Source organism: Dufourea novaeangliae, unplaced genomic scaffold (genome assembly GCF_001272555.1).
Source record: "Dufourea novaeangliae isolate 0120121106 unplaced genomic scaffold, ASM127255v1 scaffold60, whole genome shotgun sequence".
NCBI lineage: Eukaryota > Metazoa > Arthropoda > Insecta > Hymenoptera > Halictidae > Dufourea > Dufourea novaeangliae.
In genome coordinates, this window is record NW_015373935.1 from 2,148,153 (window position 1) to 2,175,553 (window position 27,401).

At 42.3% G+C, this 27,401-nt stretch overlaps 1 protein-coding gene across 1 annotated transcript in view; it reads left to right on the forward strand.

Annotated features, from left to right (window-relative positions):
• The window catches only part of LOC107185326 (homeotic protein proboscipedia), a 49,853-nt gene extending 23,092 nt beyond the window's left edge, over positions 1-26,761 (forward strand). Inside the window, exons 2-3 of the mRNA XM_015572989.1 lie at positions 24,197-24,339; positions 24,872-26,761. Of these exons, the coding sequence (XP_015428475.1) occupies positions 24,197-24,339; positions 24,872-26,761 (2,033 nt within the window). The remainder of the gene's footprint in view (positions 1-24,196; positions 24,340-24,871) is intronic.
• Positions 26,762-27,401: the final 640 nt, after the last annotated feature.

The following is a 27,401-nucleotide window of genomic DNA, read 5'->3' on the forward strand; positions in this document are numbered from 1 at the left end:
CCCCTTGTGATAATTGTTTAAACCGACCGCTGGCCACCCCTTTAGTCCGGCTCGACCGCCGTCCCTCGAGTGGCCGGCGTTCGTGTAAACTTTATGTACTTAGACGCGAACGTGTAGACACTTAATTACGATTAAATTACTCCCCTTAATCCAGCGAAGAACTTTGAAGGCGGAGAGGCTGCCCGATAATAAATCGCCAAGAGGTGGCCTTCGGGACAAAGACCAGAGGAAAATATTTCTTTTTCTGTGAATTCTACGTTGGTTACTATGGAGACATTATTGTCTTGGTGGAAAACAAATTATTACGCGAGATATGTAGCACTCCCGCCACAAAAAATTTTCAATTTTCAATCAAATCAAGCAACTTTTTTCAATACATGAAATGCTACGTAATGGATTAATTTTTTTTTTCGCTCTCCTGAAAAATAACTGGCCAATACCCCAAAAACAGTCCGGGCATTAAGTGGCCGAGGGGTGGGGATGACGATCGTATCTACCTGGATCTATAACTCACAAACAGTACAAAAGTGACCGTAGTTCGAATCGCACTTTACGCTGAGAAAAAGCTAGACAGTATCGCTCACTTTAAAACAGTGTTTACACTTTAGTGAAAAGGAACCAATAGTACCTTTAAAATAATCAATCATAAACATAAATAAATTTCACTATAATATTTTCGAAAGAACAGAAAGGAACTTTCATGGTAAAAAATACAACAATTATTTTCCAAAAAACCTGACTTGCGTGACAGCTATTCTCTAAATGTATCGAAACATAAGCCACGTTTATCTTTTTTCCCTGAATTAAATTGGTGTCCAAGTGTACTAACCTTTTGAGAAAGAAATCGACAAATAGGTACACTTTCGATCGCTGGAACTCAATTTCTCGAAATACCATAACAAGAACGAAAGCCTCCGGTGAATTTCTCGGTCGCTCGGAGTACCACGTACGAAAAACGAACGCGGACACGGGCCGAAGAAATTCCAGGCAATCAATAACGACGCGGCCGGGACGAAAGAGGACTCGCGGACGCATGTGGATCGGGCCCTAATTAAAGGTAACTCGTGATATTAGTTAATTTATCGTGGCGGCGCATAAACGTCACTTCTCGTTCGGTTGATTCATATTTAGAGTCAACAACACGGGGGCCCCTTCGGTTTCCTTCGGTGCTCACGGCGCGGCGGCCCCGGGGATAATCGGAAGGATTCCTGTCGATTTATTACGCGGCGCGCAATAACTCAGAGTAACGCGATTAATGAACCATGCCTTGGATCTTGTTTTGCGGTCCCGAACGGAACCGCCTCGATGCTCGCCGCTTTGGTGAATCTGATATTGTCGCGATACCACCATAAAGATCTACGAGGTTATCTTCGAAAGGTGCATGGAAACTTGTTTCTATAATAATATTGTAATTTAAAAAAGTACAATCTTTTAGAATTACGCTTTGGTGAATCTGATATTGTCGCGATACCACCATAAAGATCTACGAGATCAACTTTGAAAAGTACATGGAACGTGGAAACTATGGAAACTTGTTTCTATAATAATATTGTAATTTAAGAAAGTACAATTTTCTAGAATTAGAAGATTTTTTAGCCTTTTATTATTTTATTAGAAAATTTAGTCATTTGAAAAAGGAACCACCTATTATTTAAAAGTCATATGGTATCAATGAGTGTTGCACATTATTGGGTTCATGGAGGTTTCATGATCAGTGAAATTAATACCCATAATTTAACCACTTGCAAAACACTATATTTACACAAAAGTTTTAAGTAGTTATTAATTTGGAATGAATTGTAAAAGTTTGTTTATTAACTTGGTTGCGTGACCCACTGACAATTATATAAATACTAGTACGCCATATGGTTTGTCTGCCATTTTTGGCACTACTATTTGAAATATTTCTATTTTCTGATGTATAGACTGCTCAGGAAAAATAATAATTTGATTTTGTGGACGGCTTAATACCGACATTTTCGACTTCAAAATACAACAAATATATCAGTCTCATAATTTTGAAATAACGATTTAAACATCCGGCAGTTAAAGAGTTAAGAAACATTTTCGATCAGAAGCTAGGTAAAAATATTGAAGAGCAATACGATTTCCCTCGTACTCGTATCGTGAGTCCAGCCAGCTGACAAACGCCTAATTATACCGATATCGATCGATCGTGACCGAGTCGTATAGGGGGCCTCGAGACTTCACTTTCTCGCCGACGACACGTGAGAATCTCTCAGGTAATAACTCGTGCGCCCGTAATTTCCCCCGACGACTCGCAGTCATTCTAAGGGGAGAATAGAATAAGCGGAACTGTATCTCCGCGATGATTACGCGCCATCGACGATCGTGGATCGACGTGATGGGAAACGGTCCGGCAATTAGTGGCAATTATCCGAATGATGATGATTACCGATAACTTTCATCAGCCGTTCTCGAAAGAACCGCGAATGTGTCGAGATAAGTTTATACAGGATGTCCCAGATAGGGAAATACAATCTGCAGGAAATGATTCTAGAAGAAAAAATAAATCGAAAAAGAAGAATAAATTTCTTTCATTTTAGGTTCCGTTTTCGAGAAAATCGAATTGGTAAATTAATCTGAAACGCGAGTAAGTAGAAACGGAATACAATAGCCAGACACGGTTACCAAATCCTATTCAATTGCATGCTTATCCCAACATATTTTCAAATTCGATTATCACAAAAACGAAATCTGAAGCAAAAAAATTTATTCTTATTTGTTCACTTATTTTTACTTTATAGGAACATTTCCTGGACGGTTGTACTACCCGATTTGAGACACTTTGATATAAATACGTGAAATAATGATATTCCTCCGTATTTAAAATTCTACCGTATATTCAACAACCGTCAATAAAAGAAATATTTCTGGAATATTGTAGTGACATTTGGTTTTATATCACAGTTGTTCATTTTAAAATAATATAATTCGTGCAGAATATTGGAAGGGAACGCACGAGACTTGGAAGAACAAAATAGAACCGAGTTTCACGAGGAGGAAGAAACGGTCGAGGGTTGGCGGAACTTTTTCTCCGTCGCGACAGTTTGCACCGTAGTCGGGGGAGGGACGAACACCGCGAAGGATTTAAAATTTGTATAGATTAAAATAAAGTTTTTTATCCGCCCACGAGTTCCCGATCCCCAGAGGTGGAACGGCGAGGGGAGAAGGAGCAACGTCACCAGTCAGGGCACACAGGGGAAGTTTCGGGGGACGGTCGTGAGAACGAAATCGGGATGCAACGCGGATATACATATGTACGTGTGCAGCTTTGAACTTGAAGAAAACTTAAAATATCTCGAACCGTTTACTATACACGGTGTCCCCAAAATCGTGATACAACCGATCGAATGACGATTCTACATGGGAAAAATAAGTAAACAACAGAATAATATTTTTTAATTTAAGGATTCCTTTGTCAGATAATCGAATTTGAAAATCTCCTGGACACGCGTGCAATTCAATAGGACTTGACAAGCGTGTCTGTTTATTACATTCCGTTTCTACTTACTACCATGACGAATACACGCGTTTCATATTAATTTTCTAAGTCAATTTTCTCATAAACGAAACCTTAAACTTAACTAAAGAATGAAAAGGTTTCATATAAATTTTTACATTTAATTGTTATTTCGGAAATGTTTAAACAAATACGCGAGTCACTGTTTATACACCAACAAAAGCGTCTTAATTATAAGATTATACAATTCTCTGCTCCCAGTAATAGGAGAAAAAAATCCGAATTTTTATATTACCATGTATGACAAATATACGGGCCCCGACGTAACAGCGTAACAAGAAATCCAACAGGAAAGCCGCAAGGTCGATTAATAATCGCTCCACGACGCGCGATTATCCGCTCGTAAAAGAAACCCCTTATTTCTTCTCTTTTTATGCCGTGGCGTGTCTTAATGGTATTACGGGGCGAAGTCGTTCGGCCGAAATTGGTCGGCCCTTTGTATTTTGATTATCGTCGGATTATTTTAATCACATTAGCGCTCTCGAGAGCATCGAGGTACACCGTCGGCCTGTTATACGGGGAAAAGGAGCTCTCGCAAAATCAATCTCGCGTCTAATGGGAAGATGGCGCTTTTCATCCCCCCGGACGACCACTCCCGTTTTGCGTACCGACCACCCTTCCTCCTCCACCTCCTTCTTCACCTCGTCCCGAGTATCGTTTCCACCCTCTAGCTCGCTTCTTTCCGATACACAGGGTGTACCCTGAACCTTTAAAGGGAGCCACGCTAAGCGTCGCCAATTAAGTTGCGAAACGATTCCTGTTGGTAGAGGAGGATGCACCAGAGGACGAAGGAACCTCTAATTCCTTTGACTTATACGTGCTGGGATTTTGATCCGTGAGTGAATAGTACGTAGAATTATGATAAATCTGGATGGTTATATTAAATTACAGTTTTAGATACTGATATGAAGGGTGTTAAAGAAAAGGGTCTAAGACTTTAGGGGGTTATAATATTTACTTGGAGTAAAAAATGTCTGGTCGACATAAGTATTGATATCAATCCTTTTGATGAGAAATACAGAAGTCTATGCTGACATTTGTCAGAAGATATGTCTTCTTTCCATTTTTATGCAAAACTCAGAACTCTGGAGCAGAGATCGACGTACATTTTCAGAAATTCCTACCGTATCTCCTATTGCTTGTTGCCATACAACATTGAGATAATGTACTTCTAGACAATAATTCTTTTGTGAACTTTAGAACAAATTTTTAACCACTTTTTTGCACAATTTCAGAAAATGTAAATAGCTATTTTTTTATACCTACTGTAGTTTTTAAGATATATAGGAGAATAGGAAATCATACGTTAGCCTTTAATACTAACTGCCACGTCACCTAAATATGGACGACACGTACATTGCAAACAGGCTGGCTTACAAGCACTGTCAAAAGTTTTGCCTAAAATTAATTTCGCAATACAATTTAAAACAAAACCAGAAGCCTCTATTAACTAAATATATTTTCAACGATTTATATGACTTAAAAAACGAAATAAAATATGTCCGACCACGCACGGCCTTTTCCACTGTAGCAGTCAACGTCTTAAAAAATGGTTTCCCCCCGAACAACCGAATATCAGTAAAACCGAAATATCGCCCGATAAAGTTCCCTGCAAAATTAAAAAAAAAATCTAAATTCTCATGGTATCGAAGTTCCCTTACAAATCCTACCAAAAAAAAAAAAAGAATATTCTTTGACACCAATTCGGTAAAATTAACAGGTTCCATTACAAACTTGCTTTCCCACGAAGTTTGCACAAGCGAGACATCCTTCATGTGCCGTGAAGCAGATCCATTCGCGTGTGAATTGATTCGTGACTAAAGAACACAAGGAACAACCAAGGATTTTAAAGCAAATAGATTCACGAGGCAGACGTGTTTCGTGACTGTCGTGAGGTGTATATGCACCGAGTGACCGTAAGGCGGTGATTCGACCATTCTCGCAGTCGCCGGCCACTAGGAAACCCGCTCGAGGACGGATGACTGATCGCGGATCATTCGTCAGAATTTTTCCTTATCGTTCTCGACAAGGAGAGATAGTGTGTGGCGCCCGGCAAAACGCGCGGGGTTACACCTTTAGAAAACTTCGGCTGCTCCGTAATCTCGACGATTTGTACGAGTCGCCTCGTAGACGTCGGTGTGTCTAATCGCAGGTACGCACGATTCTAATTGCGCCTGTTAGCGCGCGCACGCCGTAGACCCACGGGCCGATGGAATGCGCAGTGATCAATCTAGCGCGGAGGTACGGACGTTTTCGAAACGTTGGGAATAGGTAGGTAAGCGTGATTGTGGACCGGTCGGGTGACGGTTGAGATATTGTCAACGCTTCCGCGTTTCGAATGTTGTAGAGAAAAGGAAGCAGGTGGAACTACCGAGGTTCGCGTGTTGATAAGTGTGGTCTTCTTGGGCTTCGTTAAGGTTTTATTCGATCGTTAAGAGGGTAGGCCATTTTGGAACCAAATAATAGGAACTATTCTTTGGGGATTTTTTTTGTTGCAAAAATGATGAAGTGGGGAATCTATTAAAAGACATTTGTTGGACATATCTTGTTTCTACGATTTTAACACTAGAACTACCGACGATAAACGTATATTTGTTCCGACCGGTGGATAAACATGAAAAACTTTTGAAAATTCAGAAACTGATCATTTCCGAATTCCCAGCTCTATAAATTCTTAGATTCAGTTGAATCTAAAATAACCGCAGAAGAGCTGCGAAATCGATAATGATCATTTACTCTGGAACAAAGTTACCCCAACCCAAACAGATCCCCTATGAAATAAAGATCCTAACCTCAAAAACGTACACAGAGCACAGTTAACCCAGGAAATGGTACCGAAGACTCTAAGCCACGAACAATTCAGTAAACCTTCAATCGAGTTTTCACCGACTACAAACTTCTCCACAAACACGGCAAAAATGTCGAAGCACGAAATTTAAATCCCAGAAAGCGTGCACACGATGGTGGAAGTCCGTGAGATCCTAACCTCAAAAACGTACACAGAGCAGACCTAACCCAGCAAATGGTACCGAAGATTCTACGCCACGAACAATTCAGTAAACCTTCAATCGAGTTTTCACCGACTATAAACGTCTCCACAAACACGGCAAAAATGTCGAAGCACGAAATTTAAATCCCAGAAAGCGTGCACACGATGGTGGAAGTCCGTGAAACCGTTTTCACGATTCCGCCACCGTCTACACCCAGGAATCAAAACCAACCACGATGAATTATTAGCTCCTGGCCGCGTCGTGACGTTTATCTAGACCCCCGAGTGGCGTATATATAATAATTTCTGGAGCAATGGCGAAACCGCGACAGCAACAGCTGTCCCCTGGCCGCGTTCACGCGGTTTTCGTGCGCATAGTTGCGTGAGTCGGCCGGGGTTTCTCTTTTCTACCGTGTAACGTAAGCGGTCGCGGGCCTCACGCGCACGGATTTGTTATCGTGACAGGGGGGGGGGGACTACGATAGAATCGAAAAATGGAGTCCGCCGGTGCAACCGGTAATTTTCGTCCAGTCGGCCGGGCAATGAATCAAAACGAGGACGTACAGGTCTCCTTCTTGACGCGTGCATTTTTTTCTCCCCCTCTCATGCCCCTGTTCCCTTGGCTGAAACCAGCGATCTACACCGATAAATCCCTTAGGTGTAATTAGCACGGGTACCGGGGACCCCCATACATTTTTATAAGAACCGCGAGCTCGGTGCCGCTTCTGTTTATCATCAGACTGGAAGAGTTATGGCGGGGCTGTTGCTCGGGTATGTTTTTTCGTTTGATCGTTCGTAATACTTTATACTGTTTCATATATTGGAATTCTAGAGTCGCTGCTGTTTAATCTTTGATGATTCTTCGGTTTATGGTGGAAGTTTAAGAGTGGCATCGATTTGCTTCTGCAGAATAATGGAAACTATTTTATGGATGGAGTAAACCCTTCTGGGGATGAAATGGACTAATAGTTTGTAACATTTTAGAATATATAAAGTTCTTATTTTATAACTTACAGCGATATTTTGACTCTTCGATGGTTTCTAAGGGGATGTTGTGAACAGATTACGGATTTTATGCATTTCAGAGTACACGATCGTTTGAAGAAAGTTAATATATTTTGGTACGATTTTATTTTTGTGTATTATTTTAAAATTTTCCTGTATTTTTAGTTTCTATAAATGAATCATGGAAGATTCAAATTTGTTGCCCTGTTCCTTTAATTCTGAAGAAATTAATATCTATTTCTTGTAAATCGAACCCCATACTACCACTTCTGTTCGTACTGACATTAGCGAAAGCTTCTTTTGACGTGTAATGTATTTAATGAGAGACCAGGTAGAGGAAAAAAGTAAAATATTCCAGATACCTTTTCAAAAATGTTACCAGCGCGTTTACGGTAAGGAAATAGGGATCTGCATTACAGAATTCATTAAATACACATCTAGGAGATCTAACGAGTCTTGACATCAACATCAGAGATGTCAGACAACGTGAGGGAAACATAATTCAAGCATTCCAATTACCTATTAAAAAACGTTACTAGCACATTTAGAATAAAGAAGTAGGGATGGGCACATGGGCGTAGTCTAGGGGGGCAGGGGAGCATTTGCCCTCCTCTCTGGACGGAAAAAAGTGGCTTTTGCCCCACCCTACAAGAAAAAAATTGAAATTTGCCCCACCCCCAGAGTTAAAAAATTTTTGCGTAATATTTAATATTGAAGTATAATTTGAAACACGACCAACAGCCTCTATTAACAAAACGAATACATTTTTGAACGATTTATGACTAAAAACAAAATTAAGTGTGTCTGGCTACGTACAGCCTTTTTCACTGTGGCAGTCGATGTGTTAATATTTTTGCCCCTCCCCCTGATAACCTAGCTACGTCCATGGCTGGGCATCATAGAATTCATCAAATACACATCCAGCAGATCTAACAAATCTCCACGTCAACATCAAAATTATCAGAAAACTAAAACGTATCAGTGCATAGTTCGTGTACATCTGAAAGACTCCAAAAATACTGCACCCACAGACGAGGTATAAGAGTACACATTTCATCCAATGTATTTTTGCGGCTCATTTTTCTGGGTTTACGTACCCCATCTCCATTTTAGTGTCACTACCCACCGCAGATTCACTGTTCCCAAAACGTAAAGGTCGCTAAAATCGTAGGTTTGTCAAGGTGTCGGTACCACCAGTTTAGGTGGGCCACCAACTCCCATAAGATGAAATGTCCACTCCTATACCTCGTCATTGCTGTAACCAAAAGGTAACTGAAGCAAAGACGATATAAAAATCCACAAAAATCCCTAAAAGTTCACTAGTTTTTATCTCGACAACTCCGTACTAGAACAATCATATCTTCCTCGAACAATCGATCTCAACAAACACTTCCCAAAACGTATCAGCAATATCCAGCCCACCCTAAGTACATCTCTCGCAGCGAAACTACAGACGGAAAGGACGAAACGTCGTGCACGCAACATCGCAAAAAAGGAACGAATGAAAGAAATCGCTCCGAGACGCAAGAAGGTAGCTCGAAGGTAGAAAGAACCTCGAGGTACCCTCTCGAGGATGAACGCACGGGTCGAAGGTGCTCGCTCCACCCCGATGATTGCAGGTTGCATCGGCGGCAACGCCTTCGGACTCCGGGCGGCCAGTGTGGCGAGCGAGCGCGCGCATATACACACACGCATACGTCGTTGGTTCCCTCTTTCTTCGGTGCAACACCAATTTTCTTGCACGAAGGGCCCTCTCCTCTCCGGTTCGCGGCCACCATAATCATGTTGCATGTGGCCAACATGGCCGCCGGTTCGTGGCAGCTGCAGCGCCACGGTTGCCGTATCTCCGCGAGTTTCGCCGCCGCTGTTGCCGTCGCCACCGCAGTCGCTGTTTTTTTTTTTTTTTATTTTTTCGTCGTTCCTCTACCCTTTCATTAATTTTTCGTCGCGGTTTTACTCCCTCTCGATCCTAACAACCATCCCCAGGTTGGTTTCTCTCCACACCCCCTCTTACTGCTCGTTTCTTCGTCTTCGGGGCGACCGTGCCTCTCTTTCTCTCCGTTTTCTTTCTCTCCCCCCCCCCCCCACGCCCCTTTCTGGCTCGCGATTTCTCTTACGAGTCGTTCGCGTTCTTTTTGCACGCGAACCGCTGGGTTGCCTCGCTCGAACGAGAAACGAAGCCACGGGAAGTTATGCTAATGCGGCGAGCTTGGATTCTCGGAAGAAACGGCTCGCGAAAAATACGAACAACCAGGACGACACGCGAGAAGGAAGGGGGGAGTCGAGGGTCGATGGGAGGCGCAGGAAGTCGGTAATAACAAGGTGCACCCTGTCGTTACGCGGTTCTTGCATACATTTTATAAGGGATTACCGGCTCCGGAGACATCACGCGTGTGGTATGTTGTAGGTTGAATCCCTCGCTCTAACGAACCAAGGCCGGGGGACCTTAATGAAACCGCTTCCAATGACGGCTCGCGGTTTGCTTCGCGAGGAGAGAGATCTTCCCCCTTTTTGTACCGGTTCTGGCCGATTCCTGCCGATTTCGAATTACTCGAGGCGATCCACGGTTGGCTGAGACATTTTCGACGGAATGGACCACGCGGAGGGGGAAAAAAAAAGTTCGAACGGTGCCAGTCCTGGGCCCAGACGAGGGACAAAAGGGTCCGAAATAAAACGGAATTGTTTCTTTCAGTTATTATGTCAGGGAAAGAAATGTTGATCGTCCTCTCAGGCAGAGTGCATTTATCGTTAACAAAGAATGTAAAAAATTAGTTCGAATTTACTGTTAATTAGTTATTAATACTATTTAAGGTTAGCTACTGTCTGTTGCAGAATTTGAACACTGCTGTACCTGGTAGATCATTGATTAACATTGATTTAATTAAAAAACTGGATCTACTGGATCACCGGAACTATACGTCTTCTATGTATACAAGATTGAGTCGTAAGATCTTGCGTAAAGTTAGGAAAATAGAGTTGACTGGGATAGACGTAGATTGCGAAATGAAAAATGTTACTCAAGTAATATAATACAATGGCAAAGCATAATTATTATCAACGTCAGCCGTGTTCACATTAGAGAACAATCCCAATTCATCGTTATGAAAAGATTATTCTGCTTGGTTATTAGTGACCTGCTGAGCCTACAAGATGTTTCAATTTCGGGACAAACAACCCCCTTCAAGATCATTCTATGTACCATCCAGCCCAATATTAAGCACTTCTGAGCCAAAAAACAACCCTTAGTAGAAAATAGTCATTATTCAGGATCTAAATCGATCGTGGTATGATTTTAGAGCCTCAAAAATTTCTGGACCCATCAACAAACATTCCAACCAATCGTCATACCGCCATTTCATCCTCCATTCGAAACCAATACCCAGTTCCCCATCCCCTGTTTCGATCCACAGCACCGTTTCTGCTCGATAAAAGCATCGAACGGTTGGGGGGTGGTAGTTTCTCATCGAGTACCGTATCACAAAGCACAGAGGCCAATCGAGCGAAACAATTGGGTTCCTCTGGAACTGTAACAGGAACGCAGGAAATATTTTGCGGTGGACCATGACCGCGGTTCTTGTTTCTCTCGTCGTTAATTGATTATAGGCTCGTACGGGCCGCAACCCCCGAAACCAGAGCGCATTGAGGAACCTCCAGTGGCCGGCTATTCCGGTTCGCCGCACCCCTACAGGGTTCATAGAATGTTTAGTTTTGTTCCTTTCCCTTCCCCCGTTTCCATCCTTGATGTAAATCTGTAATCAACCCACGACGATTCTTCTTCCGGTTCCCTGGACACCCCCAACAACTCTCCGGGACATTCGATACAAATTACATACCCAATCGTCCAGTCGATGAACACGTTGGGGTATCAAATATGAGGTTGCCATCTTGTTTTACGAAGTCACAGTGAGGACGACGAATTTTCGGAGGAAAGTGAAGTGTTCTTTATTGATTTTTGACAAGTTGTTTTTTAGATAATGGAAAATCTGAATTTTGAGATAGGTACAAATATCAAATGTTTAGCGAAACTTAGTTGGCAGACGAGTGACGTCCCGATGGGGTTCTTACAGACTTTTTCTTCTTTCCTGAGTTGAAAAAAACAATCAAAGGATATTCACCGGGAATCACCTGTGACCCCAAAACAGGCTGTTGTAAACTGGTTGGGTTCAGAGGATGCTTCCTCCTACAGGTTTGGAGAGGTAAAAATATAGGATGCAAAAGTGCAATGTTAATGAAGAATCATGTGCGGATAAATAATTCTCCTGTGATTCATAATTTGTCTTTTATTAAAATTGCCCACGTGTTCTTTAGATCGTCACTAGGATGACTTCCAATTTTTCTGGACACTTCCTGTTACTGTAGCTTTGCAACCTGACTGAGGGTCTTCAGAGTCTTCTAAAAATGTTGTCACATTCGGGTAAATGAATTTCCAGAGTTCACAAAAATACAATTAAATTACTCTCAACCCCCAGAAATTTTCGGCAGATTTGAAGAAAACGAGACGAACTGGGTTTTACACACGATCACGGGCATTTTCGCCCGGAATTCTTCCTCCTCGTCGCCTTCGTTCGGCCAGTACCCGATAGACAGGTGGGAAGGGTCACATGATGGCCGTCTTTGTAATTTGTCTTTTGTTTCCCCCGCGCGTCCGGGCCCGCGGGAAGAAAACTTGCGGGGTAGAACAAAGGACGGAAAGAGCGGCTTCTATCGACTGACGCGAACAAGAGGTCCGTGGATCCGTCTCCCTCTTGGCCGACGCCGCCGGTTTTCTTCTCTTCTCTCTCAGATCGTCGGCATCCCAGACCCGTTCCCCGGGCGTAAACGTATGAAAAATGAGTGACGAGAGTTCGAAACAAACGAGGGGACAGCCGGTTCCGTGTTTCGGAACAGGTAGAGAACGGTCACGCCGCGGCCCGTCCTAAGGTAATCGATAACCTTTCGATCACCTCGAACTCCACTCTAGATTCTGGAGCGGTTCTGAACGCTACAGATTGTCTAGTCTTCTCGAGAAACGTGAAATTAATAATTCTTTGAATATTAAAATTCTTAGAATATACTGGCAATCAGTGATTATCTACTTTCGGTCATATATAGTGTGGTAAGTCTCGGATTATTGTCCTTTCGGAAGAAATTGATAACCCTTTGATCATCTTGAGCAACCTTCTAGATTCTAGAGCGATTCTGGACACTATGGCACCTGCGAATTGTCTAGTATTCTTGAGATACGTGAGATAAGTATTACTTTGAACATTAAAATTCTTAAAATCTACTGGCAATCAATGATTATTTACTTTCGGCCAGGGCAAGTACAGTAAGGCTTGGATTATTGTCCTTTCGGAAGAAATTGATAATCCTTTGATCACTTTGAGTAACTTTCTAGCTCCTAGAGCGATTCTGGACACTATGGCACCTGCGAATTGTCTAGTATTCTTGAGATACGTGAGATAAATATTACTTTGAATATTAAAATGCTTAGGATCTACTGGCAATCAATGATTATCTACTTTCGGCCAGGGCAAGTACAGTAAGGCTTGGATTATTGTCCTTTCGGAAGAAATTGATAATCCTTTGATCACTTTGAGCAAACTTTTAGATTCTAGAGCGATTCTGGACACTTTTGGATCTTGAAGTTGTCCAGGTTTGTTAAAAACGTGGAATGAACACTTTCTTCAGTGTCGAAGTTTCTCAAACGTATCTACTAAATATAATAATTAAATTCTATAAAATGGTCTGACGATTATGTAGGATATTCTCAGGTAAACTTTACACACAATATTATAGGAAGCTGTTACGCAATGCTGTGTTCGATACATAGACCCCGGAAAGAGAAAATGGAGGATAATCGTTAAGTACACTAACCCTGCACCTTCGATAAGCTGCGATTACATTTTGACGACCGGACCATTACCATTACGAGTAATAACACTGTAGCAAGCTTGCTCTCAGAGTGGTTTAATTTTAATTCGATAGATAAGATTTCTATTACACGAAGTTGGAGCTCCGGCTACACGTTAGAAGAATTAGTTCAGAATTGACCTATTAGGTCCCCCTAAGCTATTAACAGCGCATAAGATTTCTATTACACGAAGTTGGAGCTCCGGCTACACGTTAGAAGAATTAGTTCAGAATTGATAGCACTATGCTGATTGATGATCAATGGCTTGGGAAATATGTTCCTTCTCCGGTGTTCCATCTAGGTTAAACCGAAGGAGATTTATTTGAAGGTTTTAGTTCATTTAGCTACAAAAAATATACATTGTTTTTCAATAATTAAATACTAACCATTCAAATTCTCTATACCAATTTTTAGCCACAGGTCACTGTTTCGTTAAAATTATTTTTAGCACACTTCGAACAAAAAATGTAAAGTCAACAACTCCACCGAAATATTCAGACCTATTATTATTACACTGTGCACTGTATTTATTATACTTCTATTTCGTGAAAATTATTTTCGACACAACTTGGAACACAAAATGGAAGGTCAACGGACGCCCTCGAAATATTCAGACCTATAATTATTATTGTGTGCTGTATTCTTTTCTCTATCGTCGTTAGCGCTATGTTACAAGATGGATACCTCGAGAAGGGGGTGTTTAAAATAGTCACAACTGGGGGGAAAAAAATCGCGGAAAAACGTTGGCGGCCGGGCAACATTATTAAAACAACAGTGGACTTGTTAGTCGAACGCAACGGATTCGTCAGTCATCGGAGCCGGTAAAAGTTTCGTTTCTCGCAGCAGCGCGACGAGGCCGTCGGCCGTCGCTTCGCACGTTCACTTCGAAATAACAGGACGTGTTTCTCTTCGAGATAGAAAACCAACGGAGCTGCGTACGATCCGTCGAATCATTAATTTCATCATTCAGACAGCGAACATCTGTATCGCGAAAAATTTTAGAAAACTGGACTAAAATCGTAACCGCGTTAATACCAGAAATATATACAACACTATACTTTATTGTTTACCAGGAAGTCTTTTATTATATCTTCCTTGCTTTCTTTAAACAAAATTCCATAATATCATTTTATCTCAGACCACTAAAAACGAGGTCTTAAGCAAAAGAAATAAGGATCTGCGTGCTCTAATCCGAGGAGTCACAAGTGCACTAAACCGTGGAGCACACTCTGCCATTTAACTAGCCCACAATTTCATTCGACCTTCCTTTATCCAAACAAAAAACATTACCAATTCTCCCTCAAACCATGGGACATACTCTGCCACCTAGCCAGCCACAAATTTCCTTCGTCCTCCCTTTATCCAAAAATGAAACAATCGATACTAATTTTTTCCTAAACCATAGAGCATGCACCTAGCCAGCCACCAATTTCCTTCGTCCTCCATTTATCCAAGACTGAAACAATAGGAACTAATTTTTCCCTAAAACCGTGCGCTGCCATCTAGTTGATCCCCAATTTCATTGGTCCACCCTTTATCCAAAAGTGGAACAGTAACCAATTCTTCCCACAAAGCGTTCTCGTTATGCTGTCCAGCAAGGGCCCCCAGCGTCATAGTCGTCGCCACGTCACAAGATATTCGGAAATACGGATTCTATTTCGGTGTGTAGCTTCAGTAGTCGGGCCGTCACTCCGCGCTGTTCGTTCTGACTCGCGGCCCGACAGTTCGTCACACCGCGGCCGCTCGCAGCAAGAATGAGCGGCTCGCGGCTATCGACGATGATATATTTTTGTTCCGAGTGAAAGAACCGAACGGCTACGAAGCAACAATCCCTTCCCTCGGCGCTATTTCGGCTCGACGGACGAACCAACTCGCGGGGAGCGCCGTTTGTGTTTTGGACGTTGAAAGCCCTGACAAGTTTGAGTTCTTCGATGCTCGTTACGAATATCGTCTCGAAAACTTTGCTGTTATGTATTTGTAAATAACGTTACTATGTAGAAACTTGTATCCACTTGGTTTGTGCTTTCCTATATTCATTTTGTTAAGGTGAAGCTTTACTAGCTGTTCATTGACTTTTAGGGTATGCATCGTCGGAGCTGAACACTCGAATCTTCACTCGATGCACTGATGTTCTAATCAATGGATTGGAACACTCAAATAGATAGCATTTTAGGCTTTTAGAGGGCTATCTATTTGAATCTCACCAAAAAAGGGAATACATTGTTTTCAAGGAAAATATTGTTTTTCGAAAATTTGTTACCCTCGAATTGTAGGACTTAGAGAATTGTATAACTATGAATTTAACTTTATTCCGTTTCGTAAATATTCAGGATAATATGAGAACTGACAATTTCTTCGAGGGGGTGCTTTCACCCCTATGACCGTTTGGTTAACGGAACAAAAATTGATTTCGTTATCAGCGTTATTTGAACTACATTCCTGCAAAGTTTCAAGTTTTTTTTTCATTTTTAGGTTGTCGAACTACTCTGATATTCTTATAAGATTTTATCCGCTGTGTTGATGTTAATTAATTGAACCGTTCAATTTGCTAAAGTGATTAGTTACTCCACGGAAAGATACAAATATAAAAAGTTAAGTAACGATCAAGTGCTTCGAGAGTAAAATTTTAAAAAATTAAAAATATATCTGTCTTCTTTAGGATGTCTTAAAATAAAGGAAAATGTAGAATAATAGAAGATGAGTGAAAAAAGTAACCAGCCGAAGGAAATAATTAATGTGACATATTGTGTGTACAGATTTCTGATACAGACAATTTTTTTCAAAACACTTAGGTCATCGGTGATTCACATACCTAATCCCTGGGTATTATAGTTACACGAAGGAGGGGGGAAACGATTAAAAGATGGCCAAGGTTATTTTATTGTTTGCCTTCACAATTTAGAATGCCTTTCAGTTTGCTCGCATGTGTACAAAACGTATTACACACGCTTAGCATAGATCGTCATTCATTTCTGGTGCCTGAAAAAGGCACTCGGAGTGCAAAAGGTTAATGGCTTTCGCCTCGGTAGTTTAAATCGGGAATTACTTGTCCATCGTTTCATCATTATCCTTCTTTCCCTCCTTTCAGCGGGTACACCATCTTTCTGTTTCTTATGAACATTTCGTAGACATTCGTTTCGTCACATTCTCGGTACACGAATGAACAACCCTTTAACACCTACCAAACTTAATATTTATTTATAGCCATGTCAAAAGCCTGTAACTACTTAACAGTGGCACTCGTTCTTTTTACTTGGCCATTATGACCTTCTTAACATTACTTTTTTGTTACATTTCTTCATAAAAAACCTGAATTTTTAAAAGTTGATTCCTGAACTTGAGATTGATATTTGAAATATAGTGTTAATTATAATCACTTTACTGAAGTATTTCTTTGTTAGAGAATATCCTTCATTAGAATCATAAATTAAAATTGACGATACTTCGCTACGAGCTCAACTGAAAATTTTGCAAATGTAAATGCACGTAAAGATCTTCATCAAATTTACATGCATTCGCTAAATAATTTCACCGTCGAAACAAACGATTAGGTTGAGTCACAAGTAACTTCCATTTTCCCCGTTTGAATTCACCTTTCATCAAGACAGTAATCAATTACACATTTCTCATACCTATTAATCACAGGAATTATTATTTAATTCAAACATTCTCATTATTATTCTTATCCAATTACCATTGAATACAGCTTCGACATAAACTGTGGAATGTATTTACAACTGAACCGAATACATTTCCAAGAAAAAACGGAGCAGGAATCAACACTAGAACTACAACCGTTGAATCTAAATTAAATAAATTTGTACAATACACTATAATAAAAGCAAAATATATACTCCAATTTACTCTAACATAGTATAATATAAAATATACAGTGAATTAAGTTACCACAAATTTCGCTAAAAACACTACAACAATTTCAGTAATAACAAAATAAAAAATCTACAATCCGTCATTCTGATGGGTTTGATAGTTCCACTGTTATCACGCAAACGCCCACAAAATTGTTAACAACCTTCCACCATACAGAACTGGAAACGAACAACCCAATCGATAAAACCGCCATTTCATATGCACCGGCCTAATACTGAGAGCACACACTAACAAGTGAACTATAAAAATTCAAACCGGCAGGTTTCCCGCTCGCCCTTTCGCTCTCGAACACCAGCCCTTCCGGCTAAAATGGGGGTGACAGGCTACAACACGGGGGTACGAGACAGAACCAATAGGCGTGGAATATCGGCTGATTGACAGGCCCGTCCAGCCAATCGGGAGCACGAAATGCTGATGAGGCCCGCGTCAATCACGCGATACTTCCATCTCGTCCCGAACCCATCCCATCGTCCCGTATAAACCACCCTTATCCACTGAAAAGCCCACGCGTCGGATTTGCTGAATTTCGAGCACGCCACCCTCCTCTTTTCTTCCCACCATACCCCACTCAGCGATTTTACCCCTCTGTCGTGATATTCAATAATTATTCGACCGTTTCGATTTCACCTGAACTTTCTATAAATTCTCATTAAAAAAAAAACGGCGAGACCGTGCGCGCGAGCGCAGAAGCGGCGAATTCGCCGCGCGAGAGAAACCAGCTAATTTCATAGGAGCCCAGATGATTTATGGCCAGACCTGCAGCGTTCCGTTATTGCGACGATGAACAAGGAAGGGGCTGAGGGGGGATACAGAAAACGTAAACGCCGAGTTACGACACGTTAATAGGCCGGAGGACCTTGACTTTTGAACGGCGGGGGTAAATTGACAGGCGGCAGCCGCGTGGCGCGGATTTTTCGAATGCTCTCGGGTCAACGCGACGACGTGAGACTGTCTCTATTTTCCGGAGGGGGTGCTGTCTTTTGAGAACTGAGAGATTGAATACCGTTTTTCGGATGTACGTGGAAGTGATTTGCTGGGAAATTATTTATTAGGGAATACACCGTGGTTCGTAGGTGTTGCGACACTTTCGAATGTGAGGGAAGTGTAGTGAATAGACAGTGTTTATGTAAATATAAAACTTCCTTGCCCATTTTAGGAAAACTGTCATAAAACAGAAATTCCTTTGTTTTGTTAAGGTTTATGTTAAGTTCCAAATTAAATGAAGACCTCGTCAGACTTGATTAAATATCTGGACTCCAGAGCCAGAGTGAAGAAGTACTAGAAAGGTTTTAATGAACCTCAATAAAACGGTGTCAGTAATAATGAAAGTGATGGAAGACAAGCATCTAAAAAAATTGAATTTATCACTAGTTTGATGTGAAGTCGATTTACATTCCAATAATATTAAATGTTGTTTAAAGGATATTAAAGCTCGATGAACAACACCTTACGTTAACATAAAGTAATGGAAGTAGTTTCATAATAAATAATTTTTATAAAATATCATATTTCTTTCATTCAGACCAGATGTTCTAATACAATACTGATGAACGACAGTGTATACCACGTTTGACATCGAAATAGACGTAATTGTACTTTGCTCTTACGTTCAGTTAGTGATCGACATGTGAGATTGTATAACCCATTAACCCCTTCGATCGAGAATGTTTTTAAATGTCAGGGACGTTTTCCATGTGAATCCATTTAAATACCAGGAATGAAGGAAAACATGTATTAGTATTCATCCCATCTACGTTCTGTATTTTGATGATTAACTGCGCGTGATCGATCGATGGAACGATCCGTACGAACCAAATAGGCGATCGTCATTTGTCTAGATAACCCCTTGCTTTTCCTTCTTTACGAGCGAGTAACTTTTCCATCTCACTTTATGTCATCGAAAACGATCATCAGTATGTATTGTCTGTTTTTTTAAATACTGACATTCGTTGTTTGTTATCACAGCGAAGCCATTAACAAATCAAATCCTAACGCAGCTTATCCGCCAGGATTCACCATGACTGAACTGAGGATGTTTATGCAAATATAAAATTCTATGGATCAATTTCTCGAAACAGAACGCAAACAAAAATGTATTTACCTTGCTAAGGGTAAGTAGATTAAAAATGAGAAAAAAAGCTGAATAAACATTTCGAAACTATATTAAATGTTAGACGATCGGATATTCTACGATTGCATAAACTCCCTGAAATCGGTAATAAATGAAAAACTACCATGAATCCCTACAAAGAGCACCTTACAATCTTCCAAACTACAAACTCAGAATTTTGAAGTCCGTTATTTCGACAGGTTTACTAGTTCCACAGTTAAAGAAGTCACAAACCGTTTTACATATAAAACAAACCTACCAAGATTCGACACGATATTGTCCAGCGATACGATAGCATGTATTGACGGATTCTCTCGGCAAATCCCCAGATAGAAATATCGATAAGGGCAGTGTCACTCACGCGATACTTCCACAACCCCCTCTTCGTCCACTCATACTCTATGAAAACTCCACGTGCAGACTTTAGCTGCACCCCCTATCTGTCGTCTTCCTCCGTCATCCCCCCTCTCCATCCCTTAACCACCCCATCCTTCATCCTCCACCTTCGGCTCGTCCTTCTTTTTTATCTGCCCGAGCTCGTCCACGTCTCTTTCTCCGTCCCCTCTTCCCCCTCACCCCTTTCCGTTCACCCCGTACGACGACTCATCCCGGCCACGAAAACCACCCCTCGTGCCACCCTCGGATCCACTTGCACGCCATGGGGTAGTTTAGCATCTCAGCCCTTCGAAAACGAACCTACCCCTCCTCTCTATCTCCTCGCCCTCCCATCGCGTCACGGCGCACAGCAGTTTTTTTCCGTCCGACACGACGCGACGCCACGTTCGAGAGAAGAAAAAAAGAACGGAGTAGCGGTAGGTAATCATCCCTTCGAGTTGGCGAACACCGTATTAGCTCGTCCAGGTGCTGGACAATCGGTTGTGACGCTTCGATCGGTCGATTCTCCGGAAAATGCAACGTTGGTCGATTGGATTGTTCTGTAGGGACATGTAGGTACCGTTTCCGTCGAGAATCGACAGGGTTGATGGAGGTTTTTTTGAAAGCAGAACACCTACATATAGGGATTCGTGTGTTCAGTGATTCCTCGATGAATGCGACAAGAGCAATGGCGTTATTCCCACGACTGGAGTGGTACCCCTCTGGAATCAATCAAAACAGAGTAAACAGAAGCTAAACAGAAGCTCGGCTTCGGGTAAATAACAAATTTATGGGGAGCTGAAAATATTGTCGTCTTGTCATGATGCTCCGTAGTGGACTCGAGTACGTTTATTTATACTACAATAATATTTGAATTAATAGTCTGTCTAATAAGAAGTGAACGGTAACATTTTACCAGATATCATAAAAATTCCAGTGAATTCTAGTTTTATCGAAGAGGTTCATTAAGATCAATTGATAAATAGTTTGGCGAATGATATCCAGGTATTAGATTGGCCTTCACCTAACGCGAATTCAATTAAAAATGTATGAGAATATATGAAGTTAGAGCTTCCAAAGAAAAATACATGTAATTTAAAACTAGTGCATCAAATTCAATTCACATGACAACTTTCATTAAGAAACTATTTTTCTTACTTCCACAAATCGAATGATATTCCAGATGGTATTTACTTATCGATCCACCCTGTACACTATTACCTTCATAATCGAACAAAGAACGAAAAATGGCGTGACTGGTATCGGTCAAATTCCACGAATCCCTACATTACCATACCGCAAGTCCGGTCTCATTAATTACTGTCGAACGAACCGATAAAAATACCTTGCATAACCATTCGAGACTTCCCCGTTCGTTCCAACAGTCGACGATGAAAGAAGACGAAGAATCGAAACGCGGCGGTTAAAACAAACGATTCAATTATCCCCCGTCGCCACGGAGAATCGTGATCGCGTGGACATTTGCGTCCAAGGCGAGCCGGTCTCGCCGATTCAATTTCGCATAAACACAAAAGCGTTCACTCGCGGCCGTCACGAGGGTTTTGTCATCGGCGCATCAATGGATGGAAAATGAGGGAAACCGTCGAGTTCGCATGAATCCTGGTCGAGAATGAGAAAAATCGATCCACGACGATACCCGCGGAGTTAATTGGCCGGTTGCTATATCGACGACGGTTTCTCGGTTGGATTTTGCATTTACCGCCGGTTCCGGCTCGACGTTCAAACATTCACTTGGCCGTGTATCGAGCGGCGACTTTGATTGAAATATCGTCGGAGTGTCCGACGCCGTGTAAAATCCTTGTAATTACTACGGACGACTAATAACATGCTCGCCGACGGACGTACACCGCGAGTAAGTATTAAAACACCTGGTCTTGGTACGAAGAAAATGTTATTTTGTTGTAAAATTCATATATTTTCGGGTGGTTTTATTACTTCATAGTAGCATAAGCGTTGGCCATTGAACTTTAACCCTGGGAACGTTTTTAATTTTCGTACAATAATCGTGCTTGGGTCCGATTGGACCCCTAATAGTTTCTAGCAGAGTTGGGCAGAATTTTATTCGAATAGTACACAGTGAAAAGCAGCAGTATCTAAGGGTGTCGTTCTGAGCTTTAAACAGTCGATGAGATTAAATAATTGTTCAACAAATGTCGATTCATTTATGAAGAAGTATTATTTTATTATAAAAATTGAAATTGCCACGTTTAAACAATTAAAAATGACGAAATACTTTTTTTGTCTTTTATTCGTTATTCGAAATTATTTATCTAGATAATGAGTTTGCCCATCTCTGGTTTCTATTTCTTAAATATTATTTTCGAACGCAATCATTCAAGATGATCTACTGTCTTATATAGTTTAATATGAACAACTGCTAGCTTATGCAAGATTCATAGGTTGAGTTAGATGAAGCTTTCAGAAACTAATATTCCCTAAACAATATTTGTTTTACTTTTTCAACGATTTCATGCATACACTGCATATTCGATAAATGTCCCAATACTTACGACTAAAAGTGTATCTACTTCATCTAACTTTCCATTCAAGTCGATAAAGTTATTGTAGGTACGTTGAAATGACGATCAGTAGTATCCAACAAAAAACTTAACCCTCATCGGTACCTCATTTTCCTAACTTAATTTATCCTCTCGGTGTCAAATTGACGCAAAAATGGTACAAAATCATTATAGTGACGGGATCACTAGTTAAATTTACCAAGTCTTTAAAATAAAACTCACATAGCCTCAGGTAAATTGACCTATACAAGAAAAAATAACTCCTCTTAGGATCAAAAAGGCCCCAAATTGACACAGGACAAATATCGATTATCGATGACAGAAAATCTGTAAAAGGATAACTCAGCATCCTGGGCAATGACTCTGCTAACGATTGTTCACACCGTTCCCAAGAAAGATCACCGCTCAGACGAGATATCGTCGTGTTCTTACTTTCAGGACCCCTCTGTCGTGAACCCCGGTGTGTCCCTTCCTCTTTCGACACTTCCCTCGTTATCTCGCGGCCGAAGTTTCTTACCAGATAATAATTACGAGATGTTTCGCATCGACACGGAATACCACTGGCTGGGAACTTGGCCGAAAGTTTCTAAGGAGCCAAGCACAACTCGCCGGAACATCGTCGGAACAGGCCCCCACCCAGCGATGTAAAGGGGCCTCTCTCGGCTGCTGTATTGTTCGGGACCACGGGAGATCCCTCCTCTCCTCGAATCGCCTAAATGATCATTAATTAAGCGACTGTTCGGCCGGTGTAATCGGGCAAAAACCGACGACCGCGTTTGCTTTCGTGAAATGTGCTCCTGTCGCGGTGAATCCTGGTGTGTCGACGGGTTTGTCTCGTCAGGGGGGGTTTAACAAGGCTCGACGACAGGCCGATCGATGGGAAGAATGACTCGGTATTATTGGCGGGAAATTTTCCCGTCGATTTTTTGCGTGGAATCTGAATGGAAGGTTGTTAACCCCCTGGTGGGACAGATCGGTGACATTGATGCCGCGTTGGTGGACTCAAGGAACACATTGTAACGTGTCGTAAAATACTTTCTTGACTGTTCATTGCACAAGACATTGGAATATGAAGCTACATAAGTTGTTGTGCAGTTATTTAAATGTTTTTGGTTTAATGAAACGTAATGGAGAAGATTGCGAAGTGGTGGAGTTCACCTTGGATTAGTGGACTCTTCTAACAAGGGAAGGCACGGAAGCGTCCATCTCCAATATTTATGAAACTTCGTATGTCTGTTTAGCAGTCAAAAATAAGGGATATGTATTTTTTTTTATCGGCTGACACGGGAATTTAAGGGGCGAAACCACCCCTCGAAGTTTCGATCCGAATTTTTTTGTTATAAACAAATTATATTTTGGACAATTTGTTAGCACCATATTATTCTACATAAAAAATTGCAAACCTCGTCCATTAGAAGTTTTCATGTATCTCCTCTGGTTTTCAAGATAGTACTTTCGCGTCGAAACTTCGAGGGGTGGTTTCACCCCTTAAAGTCACGTCTCAGCCGATAAAAAAAAATACGTATTCCTTATTTTTGACTGTTTAACAGACATACGAAGTTTCATCAAAATCGGAGGGGGACACTTCCGTGCCTTTCCTTGTGAGTCTTTGAGAATGTTGTATTTTCTACGTTATTAATTGCGATGAAGTATGCGCGTTTGTATATTAGGTACGTGTTTAAACCAGAAATGAGGAAATCCATTATCTGGATAAAGAGTTTCGAAGAACGAATAAAACGTAAGAAAGTATTTCGCCATTTTTAATTGATTAGGCGTGGAAATTCCAATTATTATAATAAAACAAATTGGCAGTGTATTCTCAACGGGGAAAAAAATTCTCATTTTCCAGAGAATGGTCTGCCGAGGAGGCTACGAACGGCCTACACGAACACTCAGCTCCTGGAATTGGAGAAAGAGTTCCACTTCAACAAATACCTCTGCCGACCGCGAAGAATAGAGATCGCCGCGTCGCTGGACCTCACGGAAAGGCAGGTGAGAACAACGGAGAATATCCCAACGTCCAATAATATCTCACCCTTACGAGCTATTCAACGTCGAATCGTAAAAAATTCATCACCGATTCTTTCCAAAACCCACGCGATCTTCTTATAATCTTACAAAACTTCTATAAAAATTTTCGTTCTTCGACATAAACGACTTCCAATTTCTTTGCAAAAGCATTTTCTTACACCAAAATAGAAAGAGCCCACTTCTGTATTTTTTTAACGACCAATAAAAATACCGTCGATAAAGGGATCAGAATTTTTCACGAATATTACCACTTTGATGTCGGATGACGTAGTACTACGTCTTCCTTAAATAAAAACTAGAATAGCAAAAAATAGGGAAAAGTCTTCCTATGTCTAAAGTTTCACAAATAAAAGTTAAGTACTAGTTTCTAAATATTTTTAGAACACCTCAAGTTGTATATTCTAAATCACAAAAATCCTGCCGCCAGCAAAGTGTGGCAATTTTAGAGAACAATTACGCGCATAACCCAGAGGAAAATTCGTTTTGATTCCAGGTGAAGGTATGGTTCCAAAACCGTCGTATGAAGCACAAACGGCAAACGTTGAGCAAAGAGGACGGCGACGAGAAGGACGGTTCGACGTCCGACGGGATGGAGAAGTCGAAGGGCGACAAGCTGCTGGCGATCGACGGCGACGAGAAGAAGAGCTGCCACAACTGTGATATATCCGGCGTGAGCGATGTAGGCAGCACGTTATCCGGCGACGTAACGGAGCTCAGTTCGTCCGGTCGTCGAAGCAGCAGCAGCAACAACAACAACAACAACACGCCTAGCGTGACGAACAACAACAACAACAGCAATCCAGGATTCAACGCAAACAGTAACGGAGCGAGCAGCGTCGGAAGCACGAACAGCGTGTCCAGTTCGTTCGAGAAGATGATAGCGGACGACGATTCGAGGTCCCAAGACGGCAGCGAGGTGACGTCCCCAAGTGTCGGTTCGAAAAAATTATCCAGTGACGTCAGAGTAAAAGTGGAAAGTGGACACAAGAGTCCCAATCCTGGGAAACAGATCTCTGTTAGCAAAAAATCACCGTCGGCCACCACCAAGGAGCTCTGCTCGGTGAACAGCAACGGTGTCCTATTGGCTATGCCCGATTCCACCGTTGGTACACCTGTTCTACCTGGCCAGAACTCCGCAAGAAGCCTAACGCCGTCTTCGACGCCTGGCACCCCCGTGTCCGTGCAATTGCAACAAGGCAGTCCACTAGGAATCCAAGCTACCCACGCAGCCTACATGCAAAGACCCAGGAGCTCTCCGTCCTCAACGAGCTCAGTAGCGCCACCTATGATGCACGGATCTACAAACGCCGGAACCATGTCCCCCCACGGCGCCAGAAACATCCCAAACAACCAACAAACGCACTTCCAACAGCAGAGTGTCTACCATTCGACGTCGACCGTTGACTACAGAAACGGCGTGCCCAATAGACAGCCGGTCCCAACAGCCGCTCCACAGACCCAATCCCAGAACAATTATTGCTCCCGTGATACCTATCAACAGCCCAGGATTTCGTATCCAGGCGAGGTCCACCCGTTGTACGCGAGACAGAACCAGGTACTCGGTTCCAGAGTTAGCCACCACGTTCGTGGTACAACCAGCAGTACAACCAGGACGATGTACAACGCGAACATGCAGTTCCATCAGCAACAGACGCAGTACGGTAACACCAGTGGCGAGTACAACGGCTACCCTCAAGCTGGCCCACCTTATCACGCCTCGTATCATCGGGGCATGCAAGGTAGCAACGCCTACGGGCCCAGCCAAGGGTACTCTCAGCACGATCAGACCGCTGAGAGCTACATGACATCGGGCAACTACGGTTACCCTGTCAGCGGGAACTACCACGGGACCAGCGAGAACCTAACCTCCCATGGACACGCGGCAGTCTCCGTGCAGAGTGGGCAGCATTATTACAACGACATCCAGCAACAACAACAGCACCAACAGCAACCCACAGCGGAAGGTTACGTGGCCCATCAGCCCCCTATGCATCCCAGTTCTGGTGATTATAGAACAGGTAACAAGTGTCACCCGAACGCCTACTACGAGCCGACCAGTCAGCTACACGTCCATCAGGGCGGCGAAGCGTCCAACATTCCCAACAGCTACGTCTCGTCGCCCGACCCGTTCCCAGCGCCTGGAATGACGACAACCGCGACGGCCATAGCCGCCGCAACCGCAGCAGTGATCACCCCTCCAGGTAGCACGGGCCAGGCAGAGGGTAATGGAGATTCGTACGGGAATTATGGGAATTTTTACAACGACCCAGTCCACGCATCTGCCCCGCCCCCGTCAGCAGACAACAGCAACAGCTCGTCGGACTTCAATTTCCTCACGAATCTGGCCAACGACTTCGCCCCAGAGTACTATCAGCTCAGCTGAGTTCATGAGACCGAGAACCCATGCCAGCTGGACTGGAGCGACGAGCAGTGCCTGCTGAAAGTGCGCGAGTGTTCCAGGATAATCGAGCTCCGCGTCAGAGGACGATAAAGATTACCAGTCGATGTTACGTCGATGCTTCGTCAGTGTTTAGCGACCGACGGAACTGTGAGGGAAATTGGGTAGTGGAGATCGAAGTGGTAGAGGCGACGGATGACTCGTGTGAATGACATCTGTGTTGGTCCCAGTGACGCGGTTACGACATCCTTGTCAGAGTGAGCCAATCTGTGTTTAGCGAATGTTTATGTGGATTTAGAATCTTTGTCGAGTTCGAGGACTGTGGCCTGCGTTCAGGATGCTCTGTCGAGTACGTGAAATAGTCTTCTGTGAATAATTGTGTTCAGTGAGAATTGAATTGCTCGAACCATCGATTAAGCAGTCTGAACGCTGCCTAGTTGATCGAAGCTACCTGGATTAACTCTACGAACATATGAATCGTTGGATTGGTACGAACTGACAGGAGTGGCTATATTACAGTCTTCAAGGATCGGATTAGTGCAACGATGGTCTCCCAGAGGGAATCATTCTGAACAGTTTCTTTGTCCCTAATTTGTCACGTTCATTCTCAGTGTACCTGGTCCAC